Raw genomic sequence first — 25,810 nt, forward strand, 5'->3', positions numbered from 1 at the left:
AGCACATTTAATCCTTTCACTTTCTGCTTATTAGAATTCATGCTGCTTGCTAGGAATCACGCTGCAGTGATTAAATAGATATTTTATTGATCCCAAAGGAAGTTGCAGTGTCACAGTAGCACTACAAGTGCACAGATATACAAATATGAGAAGAGAAGAAAGAAAGAAAAAAATAAGTTACCACAAACAGTCAGGAGGGAGTCATCACTTCCCCAGCTATAGGTTGACTCATTACAGAGCCTAATAGCCAAGGGTAAGAATGACCTCATAGCACTCTTTGGAGCAGTGAAGTTGTCTTAGTCCGTTTCTAGTGCTCCTCTGTTCAGCCAAGGGGACTTGCAGAGGGTGAAAAACGTCATTCAGAATTGCCAGGATTTTCCGTTGGGTCCTTTGTTCTACCACAGCCTCCAATGTGTCCAGTTTGACTCCCATAACAGAACCAGCCTTTCTAATCAGTTTATTAGCTCTGTTGGCATCATTCAGCTTGATCCCATTGCCCCAGCACACCACCACATAGAAGACTCTACTGGTGACAACAGATTGCTAAAACACGTGAAGGAGAGGCCTGCATACTCCAAAGGACCTTAGTCTCCTCATGAAGTAGAGGTGACCCTGGCCCTTCTTGTACATAGCCTGTGTTGGTGCTCCACTCTATATTGTCATCCAGGTGCACCCTCAGGTACTTGTAGGTCCTTCACTGCATCCACGTCCTCACTATCAACAGTAACAGGGAGCAATGCAGGCTTAGTCTTCCTAAAGTCCATCACCATCTCCTTTGTCTTACTGAAGTCGAGCTGCAGGTGATTCAGCTTGTACCATTTGTCAACCTCCTCCACCAGGGCCCTGTATTCATCCTCCCGACCTCCTTTTATACACCCAATTATTGCCGAGTCACCAGAATTTTTGCAGATGACATGACTCAGTGTTGTATCTAAAGTCCGAGGTATACAGGGTAAACAGGAAGGGAGCCAGTACAGTCCCCTGTGGGGCCCCGTTGCTGCTTATAGCCATGTCTGACACATAGCTCTGAAGACACACAAGCTGTGGTCTGCCAGTCAGGTTGTCCATTATCCAGGACACAATGGAATTGCTAGTCTGCATTGAACGGAGCTTTCCCTCCAGCAATGAGGGCCGTATGGTATTGAAGGCACTTGAGAAATCAAAAAAAAACTCCAATGTGCTCCTGGTAGGCAAACTGCAAGGGATTGAGGACTGGTCTGATGAGGGGGTCGGAGGTGAGCCAGGACCAGCTTCTAGGGTCTTCATGTGTGAGGTCAGGGCCACTGGATGGTAGTCATTCAAGACTTTCAGTCGGCCCTTCCCGCGTACTGGGATCACACATGACATTTTCTACAAAGTCAGGACCCTTTCCAGGCTGAGTCTCAGACTGAAAATGCACTGGAGAGCTACACACAGCTGCTCAGCACACTCCTTCAGGTCCATTCAAGACTCACACCATTCGGACCCAATGCTTTGCTGTGTCTAAGTTTCTCCAGTGCCCTTCTCACCTGCTCAGTAGTGAAGGCGAGTCCATGATGACTGGGGAGTTGGTGGAAGGTGGGAGCTGGGGAGGTGAAGATCGGAATGGTAGCAGTTGGAGGTGTGGATGATAGGTGCAGGGCAAGGATCTTCAAACCTATTGAAAAATTGGTTTAACTCATTTGCCTATTCACTTTTGCATTCTGAGGCTCTACAGCTAGGCTGATTGAAGCCAGTGATGTTCTTCATGCCTCTCCACACCTCCTGGGTGCTACTCTAACACAAGCTTGTTCTTCAGCTCTCTCCTGTATTCCTCGTTAGCCACCTTGATCTTCTCCTTTAACTCCCTCCGAACATGTTTCAATTCCCCCATCTCCCTCTCTTTTTGTGGTTGAGAAGAGCCATTAGATCTGTGGTGACCAATGGTTTGTTGTTAGAGAAGCTCTAAACAGCCCATAATACTACTACAGTGTCCACACAGAAGCTGATGTAGCCAGTGATTAAATTAGTGGATCAGTAATCTGGAGATATGGCCTATCAATTCTAAGCATGTGAAACAAAGGAATTGAAGTTCAGTAAATTAAATAATCTGGAATTAAAGGGGCGATTCTAATAACGGTGGCTGGGAGACTCCCAGATTGACATAAAACTCTGCTCAACTTTGCATTAGGAAAATAAATTTCCCTTTATCTGGCTTGGCAAAGAAAAAAAATGCTTAAGAGCAATTGGGTTTGAGGAATAAATAGTGATTCTGCAGATAATGGCCTATTCGCTAATTATTTTTTTAAAAATCAAGACTCACTGGTCTCTACCAAAAACAGTTTGTTAGAACCTCGATGAGGGTGGGGAGAATAAACTGGTTTAGAATAAGATTGGGGGGGAGGTGGGGCAAGGGTGCTAATTCTCTACCTGGACTCAGTAGGCCAAAAGATCTGATTCCATATTGTACAACTCTATCACTACAAGTCATGGTTTGCACTCTCCACGTTGAGTTTTCTTTGACAAGCACAGAAACCTGGGCACTGAATGATGTCACTAAATGTGCAGTATGACACTGGGAATCACAGATCAGAAGAGCCCAGGTAAACACTCTAATCGCTAAATGAACCAGAGATTATCTTGGTGCAATCTAATGTGCACAACTGGGACATAAGTACATGTACAATTGGGTCCAATTTCTAAGTCTTAACTCCTGTGGAAAAGAACATGTCTAACAAACCGCAGAGTTGTTTAAAAAGATAAACATATGAAGGACAGATTTGTACAACAACATACACAACTTACTTTATGACTGATACAGCACTAAGTGCAATCCATTTTGCATTTCAGACATTTGTTTATGATAGTATTAATAGATAATAATAGAGAATATTACCCAGTTCACAGAATAAGCAATTGATCAAGTCTTAACACCATTTTCCCTCCCGCAAATTGTTCTTCCAGCTCCCTTTGAAACAACTGAACTTTTTTCCAAAAGGAGGCATATACCAAATGCCATCAGAAAAATGATTTTCCTCATGCATCTTTATTCCACGTCCCACAGTTTCTAATTATTCGATAAGAGAATTAGTTTCTCTCCATTTTCCCTGTCTATACCATGACCAGATTACCTCATGACTCCCATTCTGAGGAAAGCTACACCAGCTTATCAATGCATAACCAAAGTCCATCACCCACCAAAACATTTTAGTAAGTCTCTTAAAACCCCTCTACAGCTTTCAAAAACACATGGGAAAAAAAACGCTGTAAACTGAAATCAGTAAGGAAAATGATGGAAATATTCAGGGAATCGGGCAAGATGTGAAGAGAAAATTAGAATTAGGGAGTTTCAGGTCAACAGCCTTACATTAGAACTGGGAAAAATTAGAAAGCTGCATGCTTTAAGCTATAGAGAAAGTGAAGAAGCAAAGGCCATGTCTGTGCCGAGGTGAAAACCCAAAAAAAAATGATACAGACTGGTGCATCTTCCAGGGCTGAACAACTTACAAAGTGTTGAAGTCTTCCAAGTGGCAGCTAAAATGTCTACAGATGTTAAATAGAGAGGAACCCAAAAAAAAAAAAATGCTGAAACTGCAAAATATGGAACACCAATAGATGTTGGAAATAAAAAAACAAATCAAAATCCTGGAATCATTCACCCAGCCAGAACTCACAGAGAAGGAAACAGAGCTGGTGTTCCTGATCAGCAGCTCATTGATTGGACATGCCAACCTTGTCCCTTCTCTGTAGATAGTGCCCAATAATTCAAGCACCCCCAGCATTGTGCTCTACAGCATCATAACTCCATTTCTGGAGCAGGTTGGGAATGCCAGTTAAATGAATTGTTGAATTTAATGTTGAGCTCTAGTGGATGCAAAGTCTCCAATGAAAGGTCAGATTTATTTTTGAGTTTAGACTGGACATAGTGTAAGACACCCAAGACAGAGGTCAGAATGGAAGTTAGACAAGGAATTAAAATGACAGGCACCGATAAACTTGGGTCAACTTGTGAATGGATGCTAGTGATCTGCAAAACAACTATCCAATCTCCAATGTAAAGAAATCCAGCAGTAAATGCATATTAGACTAGTATAAGTACAAATTAATCTCTACCTCATCTGAAAGGATTGCATAAAAACATGGATAGTGGTATGGAAAAAGGTAAAATTTTAAGTTATATTTCCCGAAGTCGCTGTAAGAATAGAAGTGGTTGTCGGTGGAGATGGAACAGTGAACTAGCAAATTACAAAAGGGTCAGGTCTGCTTGGAATCCCAAAATGACACGGCAGAAGCAGTAAGTCTGATGATGGCATCTGATTAATTTTGATAGAAATTCTGGAATATAATCCATTGAATATATAGCAGGGGTTCCCAATCTTTTTGATGCCATGGATGCCTACTGTTACCAAGATGACAATGGACCCCAGGTTGGGAACCCCTGATATAGGGGCTGGTGAGGTGGAAGGTGAAGGCAGTGATATATTCTATCCTTGCTCTGAGTGGCAGGAGGAGACACAAGAGTAGTAGTGGTAGAAATGGAACAGAGAGTCAAGAGACCTGTTAGTTATGGTTAGGGGGTCAAGGAAACAGGGAGATACCCCAGAAGTGTTGTCTTCAAAGCACATAGTACAAAATGGGAGAAACTGGCATAATGGGAGAATGGAATGGAGTCCTCACAGATGGGAAGAGGTTTAGTCAAAATAGGTGAGAGTCTGAAGCTTTTAATAGATTTTAGTCACTAACCTATATCCTGAGATGGAAATAAAGAAGTCAAGAAGAGGGGAAAAAAGGTTAAAGATGAACAAATTAAAATAAGAGGATGGTGGAAATTGGCAGCAATGGCAATAAAACATTCAATTTCAAAGTAGTCATTAATATACCATGAAAAAGTGGCGAGGGGGAGGTCCTAGGTCAGGTCTGAAATAAAGACCGTTCAACATATGCACAGATATGCAGGTATAATATACTTTTAGCTATAATATACTGAAAGGTTGCAGAGTTTATAAGAAACTGCTCTGCTGGACTGAACTCGTTCTCACTTTGAACAAAGTGGTGGACTGCAATTGGCTGGGATTCAGTTCAAGGAAAAAGCCAAGGATCCTCAAGCCATCCTGGCATGGAAATTGGATTGGGCATCAGTGATGAAAATGATCCAGGAAAGAATAGCTGCTAAAGCTGCAGTGAAGGCATCATTCATATCATTTATGCCTTTCTGAAGCAGTCACTGGTTTTCTCAAGTGAGACATCCTGAACTGGCTATGAGTACCCCTAGTTGTGGCCCTATCAACATCTTACAAAGGTTTGTCATGACTTCCTTGCTCATGTACTCTATTCATTTACTTATTAAGCCCAGTGTCCCATACATTTCTTCAAACTAGTTTCTCAACCTGTCCCACCAGTAAGTGAATTGTGCAGCCGTATCCTCAAATCTCACTGTTCTTTTATTTTTACAATGCTGAGCAATTACATTGCCCAGAATTTACATCGCTTAGCACTGAATTTCATCTAGCTTCCCACTACATCAACCTGTCTATATCTTCCTGAAGTTTTACTGTTCTTCCTTCAGTTCATAATGCTTCTAAGTTTTACGTCATCTGCAAATCTAGAAACTAAACTATAATCTGTTTACCAAAATCATTACTAATCAATTAAAAAGGTGATGTTAGGATTGACCCCAGAGAACTTCATTGTGTATTTCCTTCTACTCCAAAGTCAGACAATTTACCACCATGCGGTTCCACTCTTATTTCATGGACTTTAACCCAGAAAATAAGGCAGTTCTTTTTCAAACACCTTCTGTGGGTAGCAGGCAATTCCATCTTTATCGTGGAGGGGTGGGGGTGTTCACACACATGATCTGTTTCACAATTTTCCATAATACAAAGCTGCATCATTATGCATGAATTAAGAAATACATGATGGAAAACTGTAATCCAAACACTACCAGCAATGCACACTGCTTCTACAGAAAACTATTAAATGAAATACCCTACAGCATTGGCAGTAAAAGTTTAGCAGTAAAATCTTAACCAGAGCATTACATAATTCATGCATTTCTTTTTCTACATAAATCCTGTAATAGTAAATTCCATACCTCAAACTTTAGGATAGTGATTGAATTCCGTAAGGGTATATTTACATCAAATTAACAGCTGTGATGTGGGGGAGGCATGTCACCTGCATACATTAAAACCATTTCCCTTAGTGACAATATCTTATTTTATTATACAGCATTGTTGGTTAGACAGTTTGCCTTTAACAAATCTACACGAGGCTTTCTAGTGATTTTACACTAAACCAATTTACCTCCAGTTCTTTCTCGATTGTTTTACCATCAAATTTAATCTAGCTGGTCAGTGTTACCAGGTTTAATTGCTATAATTTTCTTGAACAAGTGAATAATATTTCCTGTCCTCGGGCGCCATCACTGAATCTATAGATATTTGGAAATGCTTCTTCAATAACCTCCCTTACATCCAACAGCACTTGCCATGAATTTCAACTCTACATTTGAGCTACATAAGTCTAGTTAAGGTTGGCCTCTCCCCCTCATATAAACTCAGTAGGTACCATTTTCTAGGACAAATCACCAAATTGATTTGGATGCCAGTGGATATTTGAGTGTAGATTTCAGAATTAAGGAAAAGTAAACACTGAAGAAACTATGTTCCAAAACATTCTATAGCCTAAAAAGTATTCATAGGATAATCCAAAAGGGCAAGTAAAAACAAAATTTAAATTGGCCACTTTGGAAATTATGCAGTGAGAACATGGCACAACCGAGCAAAAAAAAAAAAAATCTATATTGTCAATTGTTATTCCTATTCATTTTGAATATTTATTAAAAAGCCCAGCTAAAACAAGATTCTCCAAAGAATTGTGTGCTTTATTTAACATTCTGTATGTCATTAAGGAAACCAAGGTGAACTAGTGCATCCCACAGTAGGTGCATAAAAATGTTTTCAATGTATTTTGCATGAACAGCTGTTTGTATAAATCTTCTGCATAAATCAAATAAAGATTCATTGTTGGGACGATCCTTTGCTAAACAACCCACAGCCAAAAACCCAGCTGGAGAACCATATTTCTCCTAAGTGTATCCATAACTACATTTCTAAGCAACTCATACCTGATCCCATCCAAACAGTTTTGGTCGAGGTTCAGGTAACTGCAGCAGATCGATTGCTGTCTCCTTTATGATCTCTGGGTTCAGTATTCGAAACTGTGTTGGTTTAATTGGTATTTTCTTAGCAACTTCTTTCCAGAACCAGAAATTTTCCCAAAATGACTAGAACAAGTAAAAGAAAACATTAATGTTGGAAATTACATACAACTTATTGCACAATATTTCAGGATTATTATGCTGAAATAGTTAATTCACCAATCACTTGGGACAAATTCTATAAAAGCTATTTTTACTTTGTCTATTACTGTGTTATTGGTACTATGTTTGTATGAACATAAGCGTTCTGGTGGCAATTAACATTCTTCATTAAAATACCCATTGTTAAAATGCCACCTTTTGTGACCACATCCAAAAATAGAGTCTGTAGGATGAATACTAGCTTCGAGATAATGCAGGAGTTACATATTATCCTGTCTGAAATTCTGCAGGATTAAAAACTTGAACACACATTTAAATTCACCCATCGACACTGATATTTCACCAAGTGTACAATATCTCATATTGTACATTGTTGGAAGGGAATAATTCGATATTTGGAAATGTGAAAAAAATACAACAATTGTTTTGCTGCTTTATAAAAGTAGAAATACATTCAGTGTCCACTTTATTGGGTACAGCGGTATACCTGCTTGTTAGTGCAAATATCTAATCAGCCAATCGGGTAGCAGCAACTCAATGCACAAAAGCATGCAGACATAGTCAAGAGATTGTTACTGTTCAGACCAAACATCAGAATGCGATCGAAGTGACTGACTGTGGAATGATTATTGGTGCCAGACAGAATAGTTCAAGCATCTCAGAAATTACTGATCTCCTGGAATTTACGCACAACAGTCTCAGGAGCTGGGGTTCAGGGATCTCTCAGTCAATTGTAAGGGTCCATGGTGTGTGTGTGTGTGTGTGTGTGTGTGTATATAATATATATATATATATATATATATATATTGAAAAAAGATTGGGAACCCCTGCTAGAGTTTACAGAGAGAGCAGAGAGAGAAAACACATCTAGTGAGAAGCAGTTCTTTGGGGTAGGGGTAGGGGTAGGGGTAGGGGTAGAGATCAGAGAATGGCCAGATTGTTCAAGCTGAAAAGGTGACAATTACTCAAATTATCATGCATTACATCAGTGGTTGCAGAACTGCAGAAAAGCACCTCTGAAAACACAACATATCGAAACTTGAAGAGCTACAGCAACAGAAGACTACAAACTTGCACTAAGTGGCTACTAAGTGTACATTTATAGTAATTATTCAAACTATATTTACACCATCCTTGGAATAGTTAGCAACAATCAGTTATTGAAATAACCTTCTTCAGAATGGCTGTAACAGCTGCTGGCATCAACACAGTGGAGAACTGCTAACAAAGTCTTACAGAGCAGAAAGGTTGTTTACTCCTCCTAGTGGCCAATTTAGAACTGCAGCATTTTTAATGAGGGAAAAACTGAAGACATGAGAAGTACACTTTACAGAGAAAAGGGATGCTGGAGTCAAAGATAGTAATGGATTGAAGGAATTGACCTCTGGAAAGCTATCTCATATGTGAAGTGGAAATTCTGACCGAACTTGAATCACAAAAGATTGGTCAACAGTTGTGGCAGGGCGTGAAAGCTATCACCTCTTAAGTGTGTAAGGGGTTTCTTCTTTTATGTTACTGCGTAGTCTAATTAAAATGGCTTCTTTGTTATGTTAACTACTGAGTCCTCCCGCTAGCAGTTTGTGTGGATCACGTTACTGATAAAGAGGATGAACAAACCAATTGGGATAGATGTTATTATTTCTGTGTGTCTGTAAGTTAGTGTGATGCGCAGGTTTTTGGGCAGAAGGCAGGAGAGAGAGAGAGGATGGACCAGATGCTGAGAGTCCGCTAACAGGGCAGAACCCGAGCAGGAGTCCGAGGTCCAGGGTGTTCGGCGAGGAGAGGAGACGGATACGGACTCATGTGGAGGGTCTGGTCGACCACCGTTGTTGGTCCCAGGCGGCAGGTCAAGGTGGTCCGAGGGGTCGCAGGGTGAAGTAGGATCCTGAGCTCCAACTGTTGGTGCACGAAGAGATTGAACTTTGACAAGTGGGGCGCCTTTTATTTTCCCTTTTATATTTTATTCTCTATTAATTATATAGTTCCAGTAATATCTATAAACTGTAAATCATTAAATCATATCTGGTGTATTGTCTGTTATTTGGGCAGGGTGGTGTACATCACACAGCATCCACACAAACTATTACCCAGTTTGGCGGGCCTGAGGGCTGTTTCCCTAGACGACAGCCAGCCGAGCGACCCTGAGGCTGGCCAGGGGGGCTACAAGTGAAACCACAGCTCAAAGTAAATTTATTATCAAAGTACATACATGTTGCTATATACAACTGAGATTTATTTTCTTGCAGGTAATCAAAGTATAAAACAATAGAATGAGTGAAAGATCAGACCCAACAGACAAGAATAAGTGTGTAAAAAAAAACTGCAAATACACATGAAAATAATAATTAATTAAATAAATAAGCAATAATTATCAAGAACTTGTTCTGGAGCTGCTCCGGCCTATGTTCAGGCCACACTTAGATCCCCTCCAGTTCGCCTACCAGCCCCAACTAGGAGTTGAGGGTGCCTGCTGAACCGTGTCTACACCCACATGGACAAGCCAGCGAGCACCGTGAGGGTCATGTTTTTTGACTTCTCCAGTGCGTTCAACACCATCCGCCCTGCTCTGCTGGGGGAGAAGCTGACAGCAATGCAGGTGGATGCTTCCCTGGTGCCATGGATTCTTGATTACCTGACTGGCAGACCACAGTATGCGTGCTTGCAACACTGTGTGCCCGACAGAGCGATCAGCAGCACTGGGGTTCCACAGGGGACTGTCTTGTCTCCCTTTCTCTTCACCATTTACACCTCGGACTTCAACTACTGCACAGTCTTGTCATCTTCAGAAGTTTTCGGATGACTCTGCCATAGTTGGATGCATCAGCAAGGGAGATGAGGTTGAGTACAGGGCTACAGTAGGAAACTTTGTCACATGGTGTGAGCAGAATTATCTGCAGCCTAATGTGAAAAAGACTAAGGAGCTGGTGGTAGACCTGAGGAGAGCTAAGGTACCGGTAACCCCTGTTTCAATCCAGGGGGTCAGTGTGGACATGTTGGAGGATTACAAATACCCAGGGATACGAATTGACAATAAACTGGACTGGTCAAAGAACACTGAGGCTGTCTATAAGAAGGGTCAGAGCCGTCTCTATTTCCTGAGGAGACTGAGGTCCTCTAACATCTGCCAGACGATGTTGATGTTCTACGAGTCTGTGATGGCCAGTGCTATCATGTTTGCTGTTGTGTGCTGGGGCAGCAGGCTGAGGATAGCAGACACCAACAGGATCAACAAACTCATTCGTAAGGCCAGTGATGTTGTGGGGATGGAACTGGACTCTCTCACAGTGGTGTCGGAAAAGAGGATGCTGTCTAAGTTGCATGCCATCTTGGTCAATGTCACCCATCCACTACATAATGTACTGGGTGGCACAGGAGTACATTCAGCCAGAGACTCATTCCTCCGAGATGCAGCACAGAGCCTCATAGGAAGTCATTCCTGCCTGTGGCCATCAAACTTTACAACTCCTCCCTTGGAGGGTCAGACACCCTGAGCCAAAAGGCTGGTCCTGGACTTATTTCATAATGTACTGGCATAATTTACATATTACTATTTAACTATTTATGGTTCTATTACTATTTATTATTTCTGGTGCAACTGTAACAAAAACTAATTTCCCCCGGGATCAATAAAGTATGACTATGACTATGACTAGATGAAGAGCCCTTGAAAGTGAGTCCATAGATCATGGGAACAGTTCAGTGATGGGGAGAGTGAAGTTATTCCCTGTTTCAAGAGCTTGATAGTTGAAGGGTAATAACTTTTCCTGAACCTGGTGGCATGGGTCCTGAGGTGCCTGTACCTTCTCCCTGACGGCAGCAGCGAGTAGGGACCATGGCCTGCATGGTGGATGCTCTCAATGATGGATACTGCTTTCTTGCAACAGCGCTCCATTTAGATGAGCTCAGTGGTGGCACAGTGACATAGGTGACAACAAGGCTTTGCTCCCAGATAACCTCAATACATTTTATGCTTGTTTTGACTGTCAAAACACACGGAGGCACCTTCTTGAATTCCCATAGCCCCTGATAATAACCTCGTTATTTCACTCACTGATGCTGACATGGGAGCATCCATCGGGAAGGTGAACTCACCAAAAGCATCTGGCTCAGATGGGATACCTGGCCGAGTACTGAAGACCTGTGTTATTCAACTGGCTGGAGTGTTCCCTGATGGCATTTACCTCTCACTTCAACAGTCTAAGGTACCCACAGGCTTCAAATCATACCAAGAATGATAACCCGCCTCAATTACTATCATCCAGTAGCACTTACTGCCACTGTGATGAAGTGCTTTGAGAGGCTGATGACTAAGCACATCAACTCTTACCCAAGATGCAACTTGGATCACTCCAATTTGCCTCCTATCACAAAAGGTTAACAGCAGATATGATTTAATTGGCTTATGTAACCCTTGAACATCTGGACAGTGAAGACGCATACATCAGGATGCTCTTTGTTGAGTACAGCTCGACATTCAATACTATTATCCTCCCAAAAATAATCAATAAGCTCCAAGACCTAGGCCTCAATATCTCCTTGTGCAACTGGATCTTCACTTGCAGAGCCCAGTCAATTCAGTATGGCAACGACATCTCCTTCACAGTTACCATCAGCACAAGGCTGTGCTTAGCCCCCAGTTCTACTTGCTTTATTCTCACATCTATGAGGCTTAAGAACAGCTCCAATGTTGTTGGCTGAATCAAAGGTGGTGATGAATTAGCACATCGGAGGAAGATTGAAAATGATGCCACAACAACCGCTCACTCAATGTCAGGAAAACTAAGGAACAGATTATTAACTACAAGAGGAGGAAAGTAGAGGTCCATGTGTCAGTCTTCATCAGGGTGAGACAGAGTCAGCAACTTTAAATTCCTCACCATTATCAGTTCACAGGACCTGTTCAGGGTCCAGCATGCAAGTGCCATTCCAAAGAAGGTACATTAGTACTTCTACTTTCTTAGAGGTTTGCACATATTCAGCATGTTATCCAAAACTTTAACAAACTTCTACTGACTGATTGCATCACGGCCTGGTCTGGGAACACCAATGTCCTTGACGGGAAAAACCTATAAAAAGTACTACATACAGCCCATTCTATCAAAGGCAAAGCCCTCTTCACCACTGAGCACATTTACAAGGAGAGCTGTCACAGGAAAGCAGCATCCATCATCAAGTTTCCCTACCATCAAAGCTATGCTCTCTTCTCACTGCTGCCATCAGGAAGGAGGTAAAGCAGTCTCAAATCCCACAGCACCAGGTTCAGAAACAGTTATTACCCTTCAACCATCAGGTTCTTCAACCAGAGGGGGAAAACTTCACCCACCCCAACACTGAATTCATTCAACAATCTATGGATTCGCTTTTATGGACTCTACAATTTACGCTCTCAAAAGTTATTGCTTATTTATTATATCTTTTGTATATGCAGCTTGTCATTTTTTACACTTTGGTTGTTTGTTCATCAGAACTGTATGGTTTTTCCATTGCATCAATTGTGCTCCTTTGTATTTACTGTGAATGTATGCTGGAAAACAAATCATATAGGGAAGTATATGGTGACATATGTACTTTGATAATATATTGTATTTGAACTTTGAGAATCGCTCAAAGTTGCAAATGACTTGAAGAGTTTAGAAACCAGTAAAGGGTGATACTACATTTCTTTAGAGAAAGAAAACAGAACTTTAGCATAAACTAACAAGAAATTAGTACTAAGTTTTTTGGGTATCCATTAGTCTTGCGAGACCATGGATCTGCACCTGGAAAGTCTTCACTCTCCAGGGTGCAGGCCTGGGCAAGGTTGTATGGAAGACTGGCAGTTGCCCATGCTGTGAGTCTCTCCTCTCCATGACACCGATGTTGTCCAAGGGAAGGGCATTAGGACCCATACAGCTTGGCACCAGTGCCGTCACAGAGCAATGTGTCTTGCTCAAGGACGCAACACGCTGCCTCAGCTGGGGCTCGAACTCACGACCTTCAGATCTCTAGTCGAACGCCTTAACCACTTGGCCACGTGCTAGGTTACATATACATAAAAGGAAGAGAGTGGCAAAAGAAAATGCTGACCCTTTAAAAGCTCATACTGAAAGTATTAATACAAAATAAGGAAATACAAGAGACCTTAATATGGATCAGTCTTCACAAAGGGCTAATGAAAAATGAAAAATTTCAACTATTATTCTCAGTAGAAAACAGCTAGCAGGCAAACTAGTGGGACCAAAAATGTCTGCTTGTGATGGTCTACATTCCATAAAGTGGCTGCAGAAACAATGGAAACATTGCTGCAAGGTTCTATGTTCTATTACAGCCAAAGTACAGGTCCTTTGGCTTGCGTTGTATTGACCTTTTAATCTACTCCAAGATCAATCTAACCCTTCCTTCCCACATAGCTCTCCATTTTTCTTTCATCCATGTGTGTTAAGAGTCTCTTAAATGTCCACAATGTATCTGCCTCTATTACTACCACTAGCTGAGTATTATCCTGCACTTACCACTCTAAAATAAAACCTACCTCTGCCATCCCTCCAATCACCATAAATTATCCCCACTCATATTGCCCATTAATGAGAAAATGAACCTCAGGGTAGCATACAGTGACATATACAGTGTCTATAAAAAGCATTCGCTCTTTATTGCTTTACAATATTGAATCACAATGGATTTAATTTGGCTTTTTTTGACACTGATCAATAGAAAGATTCTTTTGTGTCAAAGTGAAAACAGGTCTCTACAAAGTGATCCAGATTAGTTATAAATATAAATCAAAAAATTGCGTAAATATTAACTTCCTTTAATATGACACACCAAATCATCACTGGTGCAGCCAAATAGTTTTAGAAGTCACATACTTTGTTAACTGGAGATCTGATTTTGGAGACTGTGCAGTCAAGGTGTTTCAATTGATTGTAGTAGAAATACACCTGTATCTGGAAGGTCCAATTGCTGGCGAGTCAGTATCCTGGCAAAAACTAAATCATAAAGACAAAAAGAACACTCCAAGCAGCTCCAAAAAGGTTATTGAAAAGCTCAAGTCAGGAGATGGATACAAGAAAATTTCCAAGTCACTGAATATCCCTTGGAGTACAGTTCAGTCAATCATCAAGAAATGGAAAGAATATGACACAGCTGTAAATCTGCCTAAAGCAGGCCGTCCTCAAAAACTGAGTGACTGTGCAAGAAGGGGACTAGTTAGGGAGACCACCAAGAGACCTATGACAACTCTGAAGGAGTTACAAGCTTCAGTGCCTGAGAAGGGAGAGGTTGCACCTACAACTGTTGCTCATGTGCTTCACCAGTCACAGCTTTATAGGAGAGTGACAAAGAGACAGCCACTGTTGAAAAACACTCACACGAAATCTCAGTTGGAGTTTTCCAGAAAGCATGTGGGAGTCTCTGAAGTCAGCTGGAAGAAGATTCTATAGTCTGATGAAACCAAAATCGAGCTTTTTGGTCATCAGACTAAACGCTATGCTTGGCATAAGCCAAACAGTGCACATTAAAAACATATTATCCCTACAGTGGAGCATGGTGGTGACTGCATCATGCTGTGGGAATGCTTCTCCGCAGCAAGCCCTGGAAGGCTTGTGAAAGGGTAAAATGAATGCAGCAAAATATAGGGAAATCTTGAAGGAAAACCTGATGTAAGAGAACAGTGACCAGAGAAGATTTGTTTTCCAGGAAGACAATTACTCCAAGCATAAAGCCACACAGGAATGGCTTAAAAACAACAAAGTTAATGCCCTGGCGTGGACAAGTCAGAGTCCAGACCTCAATCCAATTGAGAATTTGTGGCTGGACTTGGAAGGGACTGTTCACTCACGATCCCCATGCATTCTGACAGAACTTGAGCAGTTTTGTAAAGAAGAATGGGGAAAAATTGCAGTGTCCAGATGTGCAAAGCTGATAGAGACCCATCCACACAGACACACAATTGCTGCCAAAGGTGCATCTACTAAATACTAACTTAAAGGGGATGAGTAATTATGCAATCGATTATTTTGTGTTTAATAATTGTAATGAACTTAGACCATTTGTAGTAATTTGTTTTCACTTTGACATGAAAGTGTTTTCTGTTGATCAGAATCAAAAAAATCAAATTAAATCCACTGTGATTCAATGTTGTAAAACAATAAAACATGAAAACTTCCAAGGTGGTGACTTTTTTTAAATAGGCACTATACGTACTTTAATCATAAATTTATTTTGAACATTTCCACTCTTAGAAACAGTCACTGCCTATCCACTCATCAATTCCTCCTAGCATATTATACACCTCTATCAAGTCACCTCCTCATCCCCCTCCACTCCAAAGAGATGCCGTTGCTCGCTCAACCTGTCCTCATACAACATGCTCATGAACTTCAAAATCTAAGGAATGTTCAAAAAGGTTTCAGCAGATTAAAAACCAGCAAATCTATCATTTTGCAAACTAGCAAGGAGAAAGATGGGAATTATACACCTATTAGGTTAACTCTGGCTGTCAGGTACGTAAGTGCTCAATTATTAAAGGTGGAACAACCAAGCATTTGGAAAACCATAGTTCAGTTAGGGACAGCCCAACTAGGTTTCATGACAGTGAAAGAGCATTATTATTTTAGGATCTAATTATAAGAGTGGATGAAATAATGCCAATGGATGTAACACAATTATATTTCTAACCAGCATTCAATAAAGTATCATAAGGTAAAATCATGGACTTAAATGCAAGACGTTAATAAATCAATTGGTTAACAGGCAGTAAGGATAAACTAAGCATTTACAACTTAACAAGCTAAATAGATGAATAGATTTCCCTTGCATTTAATCTTCAAAGTATATCATTTCACATTTGTCCACCTGTCATTTCTCTGCTCATGTTTCCAAGTGATTTATATCCTGCTGCTGTATCTATTAACAACCATTTTCTGTATCCACAGCTCTATCAATGTTTCAGTCTTACAGTCCATCCACTTTTTGTTCAAGTCCCCTCAAGTATGTCACAAACAGAAGTCCCAGTACTGATCCCTGTGCAATACCTCTAGTCACAGTCCTCCAATAAGGATAACTGCCCTCCACCACTACCTTCTGTCAAGCCAGTTTTGAATTCAATCTCCCCGTATCACTCCTTTCTGAACAATACATTTTTAATGGTATGTTAATGATATCTTGGCATTAGCCATGTTCATATACCAAATTGTCTTACCAACCAGTCAAGGTATGTCAGGGCTCCAGCACAAACTTTTCAATCAACAGGAACTAAGGAAATGAATTAAATCATTCTTGCAAATCAAAAACAGACACAGCAGCCAGTCGTGACAGTGCTATCTGAAAACAAAATACCACCTTCCCTAAGAAAGGCGATCCCCTCAGTAAATTTTCCACAATGCTGGCGTCCCTTATTCCTGGTAAAATATCCTGCAGACCTAATCTAGTAAACTTTTGCACAATAAATCACTAGACTGTTCCTGACTGCACTGTAATATTTTGTTGCATCTGCTTTCAGCTGGAACAAAGGCTTCATTAGCTGTTATTTTATCATACAGAAGTTAACTCATTCTTGCTTTTTTTGGTGTGAGGGATGGGGGTTTGGGGGGTTGAGGTTCTTGTTAAGATTTTGTTTGCTTTTTTGTGTGGGGGAGGGGGTTTAGGGGTGATGATCGGGTTGCCTTTCTTTTTTGTGTGGTGACACATCAAAGTTTGATGTGTGTTGCTTGAATTTCCAGCATCTGCAGAATTCCTCGTGTTTGCGTTTTTTTTGTGTGATGGGTGGGTTTGATGTTTCTCTCAGAATGACTTCCATGGCTTTCTTTGTTTCGTGGCTACCTGGAGAAGGCAATTCTCAGAGTTGTATTCAGCGTACATACTTTGATAATAAATGAACTTTTGAATTCTCTACTCTTATTACCCTTCAAAGATTTATTGCAGAATGAAAAGTTTGCCCTAGATTTTTCAATGACTTGCGTTATATTAAAACTACACACTATTTCGTATTGGTAGAACAATTGCTCTTTCTATTCAAATACAAGTTGGGATTCTGTTATCTAGTGCCTTTGGGAAGTCTTAAAATTGTAAATATTTTTTCATGCAGCTAAGTGTTGCACATATGCCAAACAAGATCTCTGCCATCTCCACATACAGCTGTCAACAGTACAGCTGATTTTCTGAGATGACTGTGGGTGATATACAGACCCTCAGTAGTCAGCTTTAGTGCTGCTGTAAACATCTACACCTGCTGATTTTCTTGCCATAGAATAGTACAGCAGTGTTATACCTAACTAATTATATGTAACTAATGTCCACCTAAACTAATCCCATCAGCCTACACGATGTTCACATCTTTCCATTTCCTGCACATTCTTGTGCCTAAGAGCCACTTTAATACTTCTATATTTGCCTCCACCACCCCAGGCAGAGAATTCCAGGCACCACCACTCTGCACACAAAAAAAGCTTGCCCTATACATCTCCTTTGAACCTACACCCCTCACCTTAAACACATGACCTCTGGTGTTAGACATTTTAACACTGGGAAAGGGATACTGGCTGTCTAACTATCCTTCTCAATCTTATTAACCTTATTATTTCTCCTCAGCCTCCATCACTTTAGAAAAGAACTTAGTTTGGCATTGGTTGCAACTTGGGTCCGCAGACACCCTGCTTAATGGTATTGGGCCATGGCATAAAAAGCTTGGGAATCTATGGTCTAAAGTTCAAAGTACATTTATTATTAACCTTGAGATTCGTCTTCTTGCAGGCAACAACAAAACAAAGAAACACGATAGAACCCATTTAACACCCCCCCCAAACGAAGATGGTCGAACAGTCAATTTGTGAAAAAAGTACAAATGGTGTAAACAATAAGTAAGTAAACAACACAGAAAACATTAACCATAGAGCGCCTGAAAGTGAGTTCACAGCCACAGAGCCAGTGCAGCTGAGACTAGTACTGATGGCTGCAGGCCAGAGCTGCAGAGAGAGCTCAGTGCTGAAGAGCCTCGATCAAATCACGCAAATAGCAAAACAAAAAGTAAACAAAGACACATGGAACATGAACTGCAGAGTCTATTCAGTGCTGAGATGAGTGAAGCCTGTCTGGCTGCAGAGCTACAACTGCTCCTGAACCTGGCAGTGTGGGACCCAATACTCATGCACCTCCCACGCGACTGTAGTCATAAGAGAAGGAAGTTCTTATAGCACATGACCTCAAATCCAAGCAAACATCATCTACGTCTCCTCCCAAGCCCTTGACATTCATTCTATAATGGAGTGACAATGCAATACTCCAGGTGCAGCTTAACTAGAGTTTTATAAAACTGCAATACAACTTCCTGACTTGTGAACCCAGTTCCTTTGAGGCACAGGTTGATAAAGTGATAAGGAAGGCAGAAGAAAGTCTTGCCTTCATTACTCATTTAGGACTAACAAAGGCAGCAGAACATATCACCTTGTCAACCTGTGCAGCCATTTTCAGGGAGCATTGAATCTAGACTCCAAGGTCTTGCCAGTACAGTTCCTTACAAAACACCGCTATGTCAGTCTTCAGCCAAAAATAAATCTCAGCAACCACTACATAAAAGAAAAAGCACATAAGTTTGAGATGTTGACATTTTAATGATTCACTTACCACTTGTTCTTTTTTGATCATAGCTTTCAGCCAGCTGAAATCTACTCCCTTATACATTACAGCAACAAATAGCATATACGGATCATACTCTAAAGGAGATTTTGGTGCTCCCTCTGGGTAGCTCATTCGGATAGTTGTCTTATTGCCAACATCATGGGCAAATCCTTGGATTGGTGCATTGTTCAGCCTATAGGAAAGAATACTAACTTATTAAGTAAATAAAACTATAAAAATAACTTGAATATTAAGTTAAATGCATCTTTGAGGTTGTAACACTAGCGTTATGGTGAAAATCACGAGGATAGCATTTTTTTTTCCGAACATTTCAGTTTTAATAGTTTTTTGGGGAGACAGCTAATCTAAGAATTGCACATGATCAAGAACTGATCAATTTCATCAGTTGTCAAAGTGTCCCAAATATAACGTCATTTAAACATCCTTATCTGTATCACACATTCAAGTCAAAAACACTTCAAACACATGAACTCATTGAGATATACATCTTCCCCAATAATGGAAGGAAATCCTAAAATCCCCATATGTTGCAGGATAATGATGACAGCCTAATCAGCTCCCTTTGCTACTTTGAGTCCACACCATCAGCATACCAAAAGGGCAGAGATGATGATTAATAAAAAAATCTCAACTGTGGCTGCAAGAACAGGTCAGAGATAAAGTTTCCCACAGAGAATGACTCACTTCCTGACACTCCAAGACTTTCCACCATCTAGGAAACACAAGTCAGGAATGTGATGAAGTATTCTCCATCTGCTTCAATGTAGAGCTCTCAAGAATGTCAACACCATCCAAAATAATGCAGCCCATTGGCTTGGCACCTCATTAACCTCCTACAACCTTCATTTCTGCCACCGCCTATACACAGCTGCAGTACACATCATCCACAAAATGTGCTGCAGTTGCTCGCCTTGTCTACTGACAGCATCTTGCAAACTCAATCTCTATCATCAAGGACCAGGACAGCAGGCATGAAAGCATTTTCACCTGCATGTGGTTTCCTCATACCATCTTTTCTTGAAAATATATAGCCAGTCCTTGATAAATCTAAATGCAAGAACTCCCTGCCCCACTCAGTTTGGGACCATCTTCATCAAGACTGCAATGACTCAAGGCAACTCACTGTTTCAACATCAACATTCTCCACTGAAAGGGACACTAATGTAAAGGGCGGTTAGAGTCTCTCCACTGTTAATAGCCATTCTGTATTACTTGCGACTTCTCAGCCTACATTTGCATATTATCCAGATCCTGCTGCTGGTTAGCTTGGCCTGTCTTATTCTCTTATAAGTTAGGTGTGGAATTAAACTTCAACAGCAAGATCCCTGTTCTGTCCTTACAATGGAAGGAAAGCTAATAATGAAGTAACTGATGATTTGTCAACCTTGGCTTCTGTCCTCAGAAGTTTACATCTGCAACTGGGGTACTTAATCTCTAATAACCATATTGCGCCTTTGTGCAAGGTGTAATTCCAAACATTCGATTGTTTTCCCTTGATACCATAGGGTCTTAAATGCTTCTTCTCTGCCTTACTTAGTCAAGTTGTGCTTTGGCATTATCTTCCTTTGGGAATTCAGAATCAGGTTTAGTATCACCAGCATATGTTGCAAAATTTGTTAACTTAACAGCAGCAGTAAAATGCAATACATGATAAATAAATAAAGGTATATATGCATATTAGATTATGAGGACACGCAGTCCTCTTTTATTGTCATTTAGTAATGCATGCATTAAGAAATGATACAGTGTTCCTCCAGAATGATATCACAGAAACACAAGACAAATCAAGACTGAAAAACTGACAAAACCACATAATTATAACATATAGTTACAACAGTGCAAGTCAATACCGTAATTTGATAAAGAACAGACCATGGGCACAGTAAAAACAAAAAAAGTCTCAAAGTCTCTCAAAAGTCCCATCATCTCACGCAGACGGTAGAAGGAAGAGAAACTCTCTTCCTGCCATGAACCTCCAGCGTCACAAACTTGCCGATGCAGCACCCTGGAAGCACCCGACCACAACCGACTCGAGTCCGTCCGAAAACTTCCAGCCTCCGACCAGCCCTCCGCCACCGAGCACCATCTCTGCCGAGCACTTCAACCCTGGCCCCGGCAACAAGCAATAGGCAAAGCCGAGGATTTGGGGCCTTCCCCTCCGGAGACTCTCAATCGCACAGTAGCAGCGGCAGTGAAGCAGGCATTTCAGAAGTTTCTCCAGATGTTCCTCCGTGCTTCTCACATCTGTCTCCATCAAATCAGGATTGTGCACGGTACCTATTTAACACATACAATATCATTTCAGAGCAGCCACATGTGCTGCGACACACCGCCATCTTCCCTTCCCCTCCCCAATATGTAGTGCCCTGGTTAAGACTTTTATGCTATGCTCTCGGTATTTCATTTTTGCTGTTTGGCAAAAGCAGGGTGTTCTGCTTTTAGGATGTTTTGGTTCGGGCTAAAACATAAGGGGCTACAATGTTCAACTTTGGCTGACACAACATTCCTATCAGGATGGCAGATTTGGGAGAAAGTTTGATAGGAGGGGACAGAAGGAGACTTGTGACAGACTGCGTGGTTCGCGGGATTTTTTTTTGGAAGGGAAGATGGCTCAGAATGCCGTGGGAAGAAGCGTCCCTGTCACATGAAGTGTTTTGTGTAGATGAACGGTTCCAAAGAGGAAGGGCCAATACTCCCCAGAAAGAGCCTGATGATTTGAGATGGATTTTGATCAAAGTTTGAAATGTGTGCTTTCACACAGATCGTGGATCCATCATTTGAGTAAAAAAGGACAACTTCAAGATGAGCTCCAACTTTTTGTGCACATTTGGACTGGGTCCTTTGATTTTTTTCTTTTCTTTTCCTTTCCTACTAACTGGTCCATAAAGCTGAAATTTGTAAATATACTTCCTTCAAAATTTTATGTGGTGTATGGTCTGTTATTTCATGCTGACCAACGGTTGTGTAAGAGCAGTAGCTACACAGCATTAGCTCAAATAGAGGATTCTTAAATTGGAACGTCACAATGTTCCTGTTTGGCTGAAGCCCAATCACATTGACCCTTGACATATATTGCTTATGAAAGGTAGCTTTCTCACTATGGAGTCCCGTAGCTGTTAGCAGAGCCAGCTAATGGGCTAGGTTTGCATACGGGCCCAGTGAGGGGGCTGAACATATTTAACTGTTAAATTAAAAATAATGCAAAAAAAACAGGGAGAAAGTGAGGTAGTGTTCATGGGTTCAATGTCCACTTAGAAATCGGATGGCAGAGGGGAAAGAAAAGACATCCTGAATCACTGACTGTGAGCCTTTGGGCTTCTGTACCTCCTTCCTGATGGTAACAATGAGCAGAGGGCATTCCAGGGTGAAGAGAGAACTCATTAGTTGATGTTTGGACTGTGCTTTGATTCAGGAGTGAAGGTAGGGCCGATCAGAGATAAAGGTGGGCAGATGTTCCTGGAGGCTGTGGAAGTGAGCGAGGTCCTCAATGAATACTTCTCTTCAGTATTCACCAATGAGAGGGAACTTGATGATGGTGAGGACAATATGAGTGAGGTTGATGTTCTGGAACATGTTAATATTAAAGGAGAGGAGGTGTTGGAGTTGTTAAAATACATTAGGACGGTTAAGTCCCCGGGGCTTGACGGAATATTCCCCAGGCTGCTCCATGAGGCAAAGGAAAAGATTGCTGAGCCTCTGGCTAGGACCTTTATGCTCTCATTGTCCACGGGAATGGTACCGGCGGATTGGGGGGAGGCGAATGTTGTCCCCTTGTTCAAAAAAGGTAGTAGGGATAGTCCAGGTAATTATAGACCAGTGAGCCTTACGTCTGTGGTGGGAAAGCTGTTGGAAAAGATTCTTAGAGATAGGATCTATGGGCATTTAGAGAATCATGATCTGATCAGGGACAGTCAGCATGGCTTTGTGAAGGGCAGATTGTGTCTAACAAACCTGATAGAGTTCTTTGAGGAGATGACCAGGCATATAGATGAGGGTAGCGCAGTGGATGTGATCTATATGGATTTTAGTAAGGCACTTGACAAGGTTCCACACAGTAGGCTTATTCAGAAAGTCAGAAGGCATGGGATCTAGGGAAGTTTGGCCAGGTGGATTCAGAATTGGCTTGCCTGCAGAAGGCAGAGGGTCGTGGTGGAGGGAGTACATTCAGATTGGGGGGTTGTGACTAGTGGTGTCCCACAAGGATCTGTTCTGGGACCTCTACTTTTCGTGATTTTTATTAACGACCTGGATGTGGGGGTAGAAGGGTGGGTTGGCAAGTTTGCAGACGACACAAAGATTGGTGGTGTTGTAGATAGAGGATTGTCGAAGATTGCAGAGAGACATTGATAAGATGCAGAAGTGGGCTGAGAAGTGGCAGATGGAGGTCAACCCGGAGAAGTGTGAAGTGGTACACTTTGGAAGGACAAACTCCAAGGCAGAGTACAAAGTAAATGGCAGGATACTTAGTAGTGTGGAGGAGCAGAGGGCTCTGGGGGTACATGTCCACAGATCCCTGAAAGTTGCCTCACAGGTGGATAGGGTAGTTAAGAAAGCTTATGGGGTGTTAGCTTTCATAAGTCGAGGGACAGAGTTTAAGAGTCGCGATGTAATGATGCAGCTCTATAAAACTCTGGTTAGGCCACACTTGGAGTACTGTGTCCAGTTCTGGTCTCCTCACTATAGGAAGGATGTGGAAGCACTGGAAACTGTACAGAGGAGATTTACCAGGATGGTGCCTGGTTTAGAGAGTATGGATTAGCTAGGGCTTTACTCTTTGGAGAGAAGGAGGATGAGAAGAGACATGATAGAGGTGTACAAGATAATAAGAGAAATAGATAGAGTGGATAGCCCTTCCCCAGGGCACCACTGCTCAATACAAGGGGACATGGCTTTAAGGTAAGGGGTGGGAAGTTCAAGGGGGATATTAGAGGAAGGTTTTTTACTCAGAGTGATTGATGCGTGGAATGCACTGTGAGTCAGTGGTGGAGGCAGATACACTAGTGAAGTTTAAGAGACTACTATACAGGTATATGGAGGAATTTAAGGTGGGGGGGTTATATGGGAGGCAGGGTTTGAGGGTCGGCACAACATCGTGGGCCAAAGGGCCTGTAATGTGCTGTACTGTTCTATGTTCTATGTTAAATTGATGTCCTCGGTAAAACCAACAGCATCAGTGAGCAGGAGCCTCTTGCTAGCACCGTCGACAACATCTGCCATCACTTTGCTGAAGAATTTTGTTTAAAAACTGCAAATGCTGGAAATCTGAAAATACTGGAAACACCCAGCAGTTTAAGCATCAACTATGGAAATAGGGTTAGCATTTCAGATCAGTGTTCCCAGCACTTTGCTTTCAGAGCACTATTGATGTTTGGGCCCTTATCAGTTGAATAGTAATTATCCTATTAGATTTGTTCTGGTCTTTGTAGACAGGGCGCATCTAGACAATCTACTACATTGCTGGCATTTGCCAGTGTGTGTATTACATTGGAACATTTTCCCCTCAAGTCACGAACAGCTTGGAAGGCAAAGAGTTCATTCTACAATCTGGATACAGGTTTCCCCTGCCATCCGAAGGTGGAGCGTTCCTATGAAACGGTTCGTAAGCCAGAATGTCGTAAAGCAAAGAAGCAATTACCATCTATTTATATGGGAAAAATTTGTGAGCATTCCTAGACCCAAAAAAATAACCTACCAAATCATGCCAAGTAACACAAAAAACCTAAAATAGCAGTAACCTATAGTAAAAGCAGGAACGATATGATAAATACACAGCCTATATAAAGTAGAAATACTGTTCCACAATCATTGCCGCACTGTTCTCCGTAACGAAAATCTCACGCAAGTGATCTCAGCAGAAACACTCTCCAGTAACCTTTAAGCTATGAAGCTGCCAAATCATACCAAGTAACACAAAAATACACAGCCTATAAAAAGTAGAAAGAATGTAGGTACAGTGCAGTATCACTTACCAGAATCGGGAAGACATCGAGCACACTGATGATGGTGTGTTAGGCTGAGAAGTCGGAGGTTGGGGTGGTGCAGTGGTCCCCACCCTCCAGGCCGCCGACCGATACCGATCCACAAAGAATGCAGTGGTGCAGCGGTAGCCGGGACGCACCCAGCAGATCTTTAAGAAAAAAGCCGAAATTAACAAGCTAATTAATTAGGTTCTGCCTGGCACGTAATTAATTAGCTTGTTAATTTCGGCTTTTTTCTTAAAGATGTGCTGGGTGTGTCCCAGCTACCGCTGCATTCTCCGCAGCAATATATCGGTCCGCGGCCTGGGGTTTGAGGTGGTGGGACACTGAGGTGTCATCTCATCGTCATCTGTTTCCATCAGGGCAATCAGGTCATCTTCTTCTATGTCTGCCTGCCTCGGTGTCGAAGGTCGAGGTTCGTCGTCTGCTGTGGCTGATGTGGAAGGCTTGAAAAACGACAGTATGCTTAACTGCTTAGCCTCGCGCATTTTTCTATCATACAGTTCTTTGTAAGCACTCAAACCATCCTGCAAATTTGCCCTAAACCAACGTACCCTTTCAAAATTAAAGTCATACTTTATCATTGCAGCGAAAATCTCATGCAGTTGCTTCATGTTCAGTTCCTGGACAACTTCACTTTCGGTCCATTCGCTACTGCATTCCGTTTTGATTGTTATCCTTTCCTCTTCCAATTGCATCAGCTCTTCATCTATCAGTTCTTGGTCATGGGATGCCAAAACCTCTTCAACATCATCTTCGTCAACTTCCACAAGCCAAGCTCACTTTGTCCTTACTTCGTTCACCATGATCGAAACGCTTAATTATGTCTAGTTTTATGCTAAGTGTAACACCCTTACGAGTTCTTTTAGGCTTTTCCGATACCTTAGAACTCACCTTGCTAATGGCTGCTTACAGGCACGTGTTTAAACAATGC

General features: G+C 41.6%; 1 protein-coding gene across 2 annotated transcripts in view; it reads right to left on the minus strand.

The window, feature by feature from the left end:
• st3gal5 (ST3 beta-galactoside alpha-2,3-sialyltransferase 5) overlaps positions 1 to 25,810 on the minus strand; it is a 67,009-nt gene that overhangs the window by 8,358 nt on the left and 32,841 nt on the right. For both annotated transcript variants that reach the window (XM_072256640.1, XM_072256639.1), the window contains 2 exons: positions 18,884 to 19,070; positions 7,088 to 7,246 (listed from right to left, as the gene is read on the minus strand). In XM_072256640.1, coding sequence (XP_072112741.1) covers positions 7,088 to 7,246; positions 18,884 to 19,070 — 346 coding nt within the window. The remainder of the gene's footprint in view (positions 1 to 7,087; positions 7,247 to 18,883; positions 19,071 to 25,810) is intronic.

Source organism: Mobula birostris, chromosome 4 (assembly GCF_030028105.1).
Source record: "Mobula birostris isolate sMobBir1 chromosome 4, sMobBir1.hap1, whole genome shotgun sequence".
NCBI lineage: Eukaryota > Metazoa > Chordata > Chondrichthyes > Myliobatiformes > Myliobatidae > Mobula > Mobula birostris.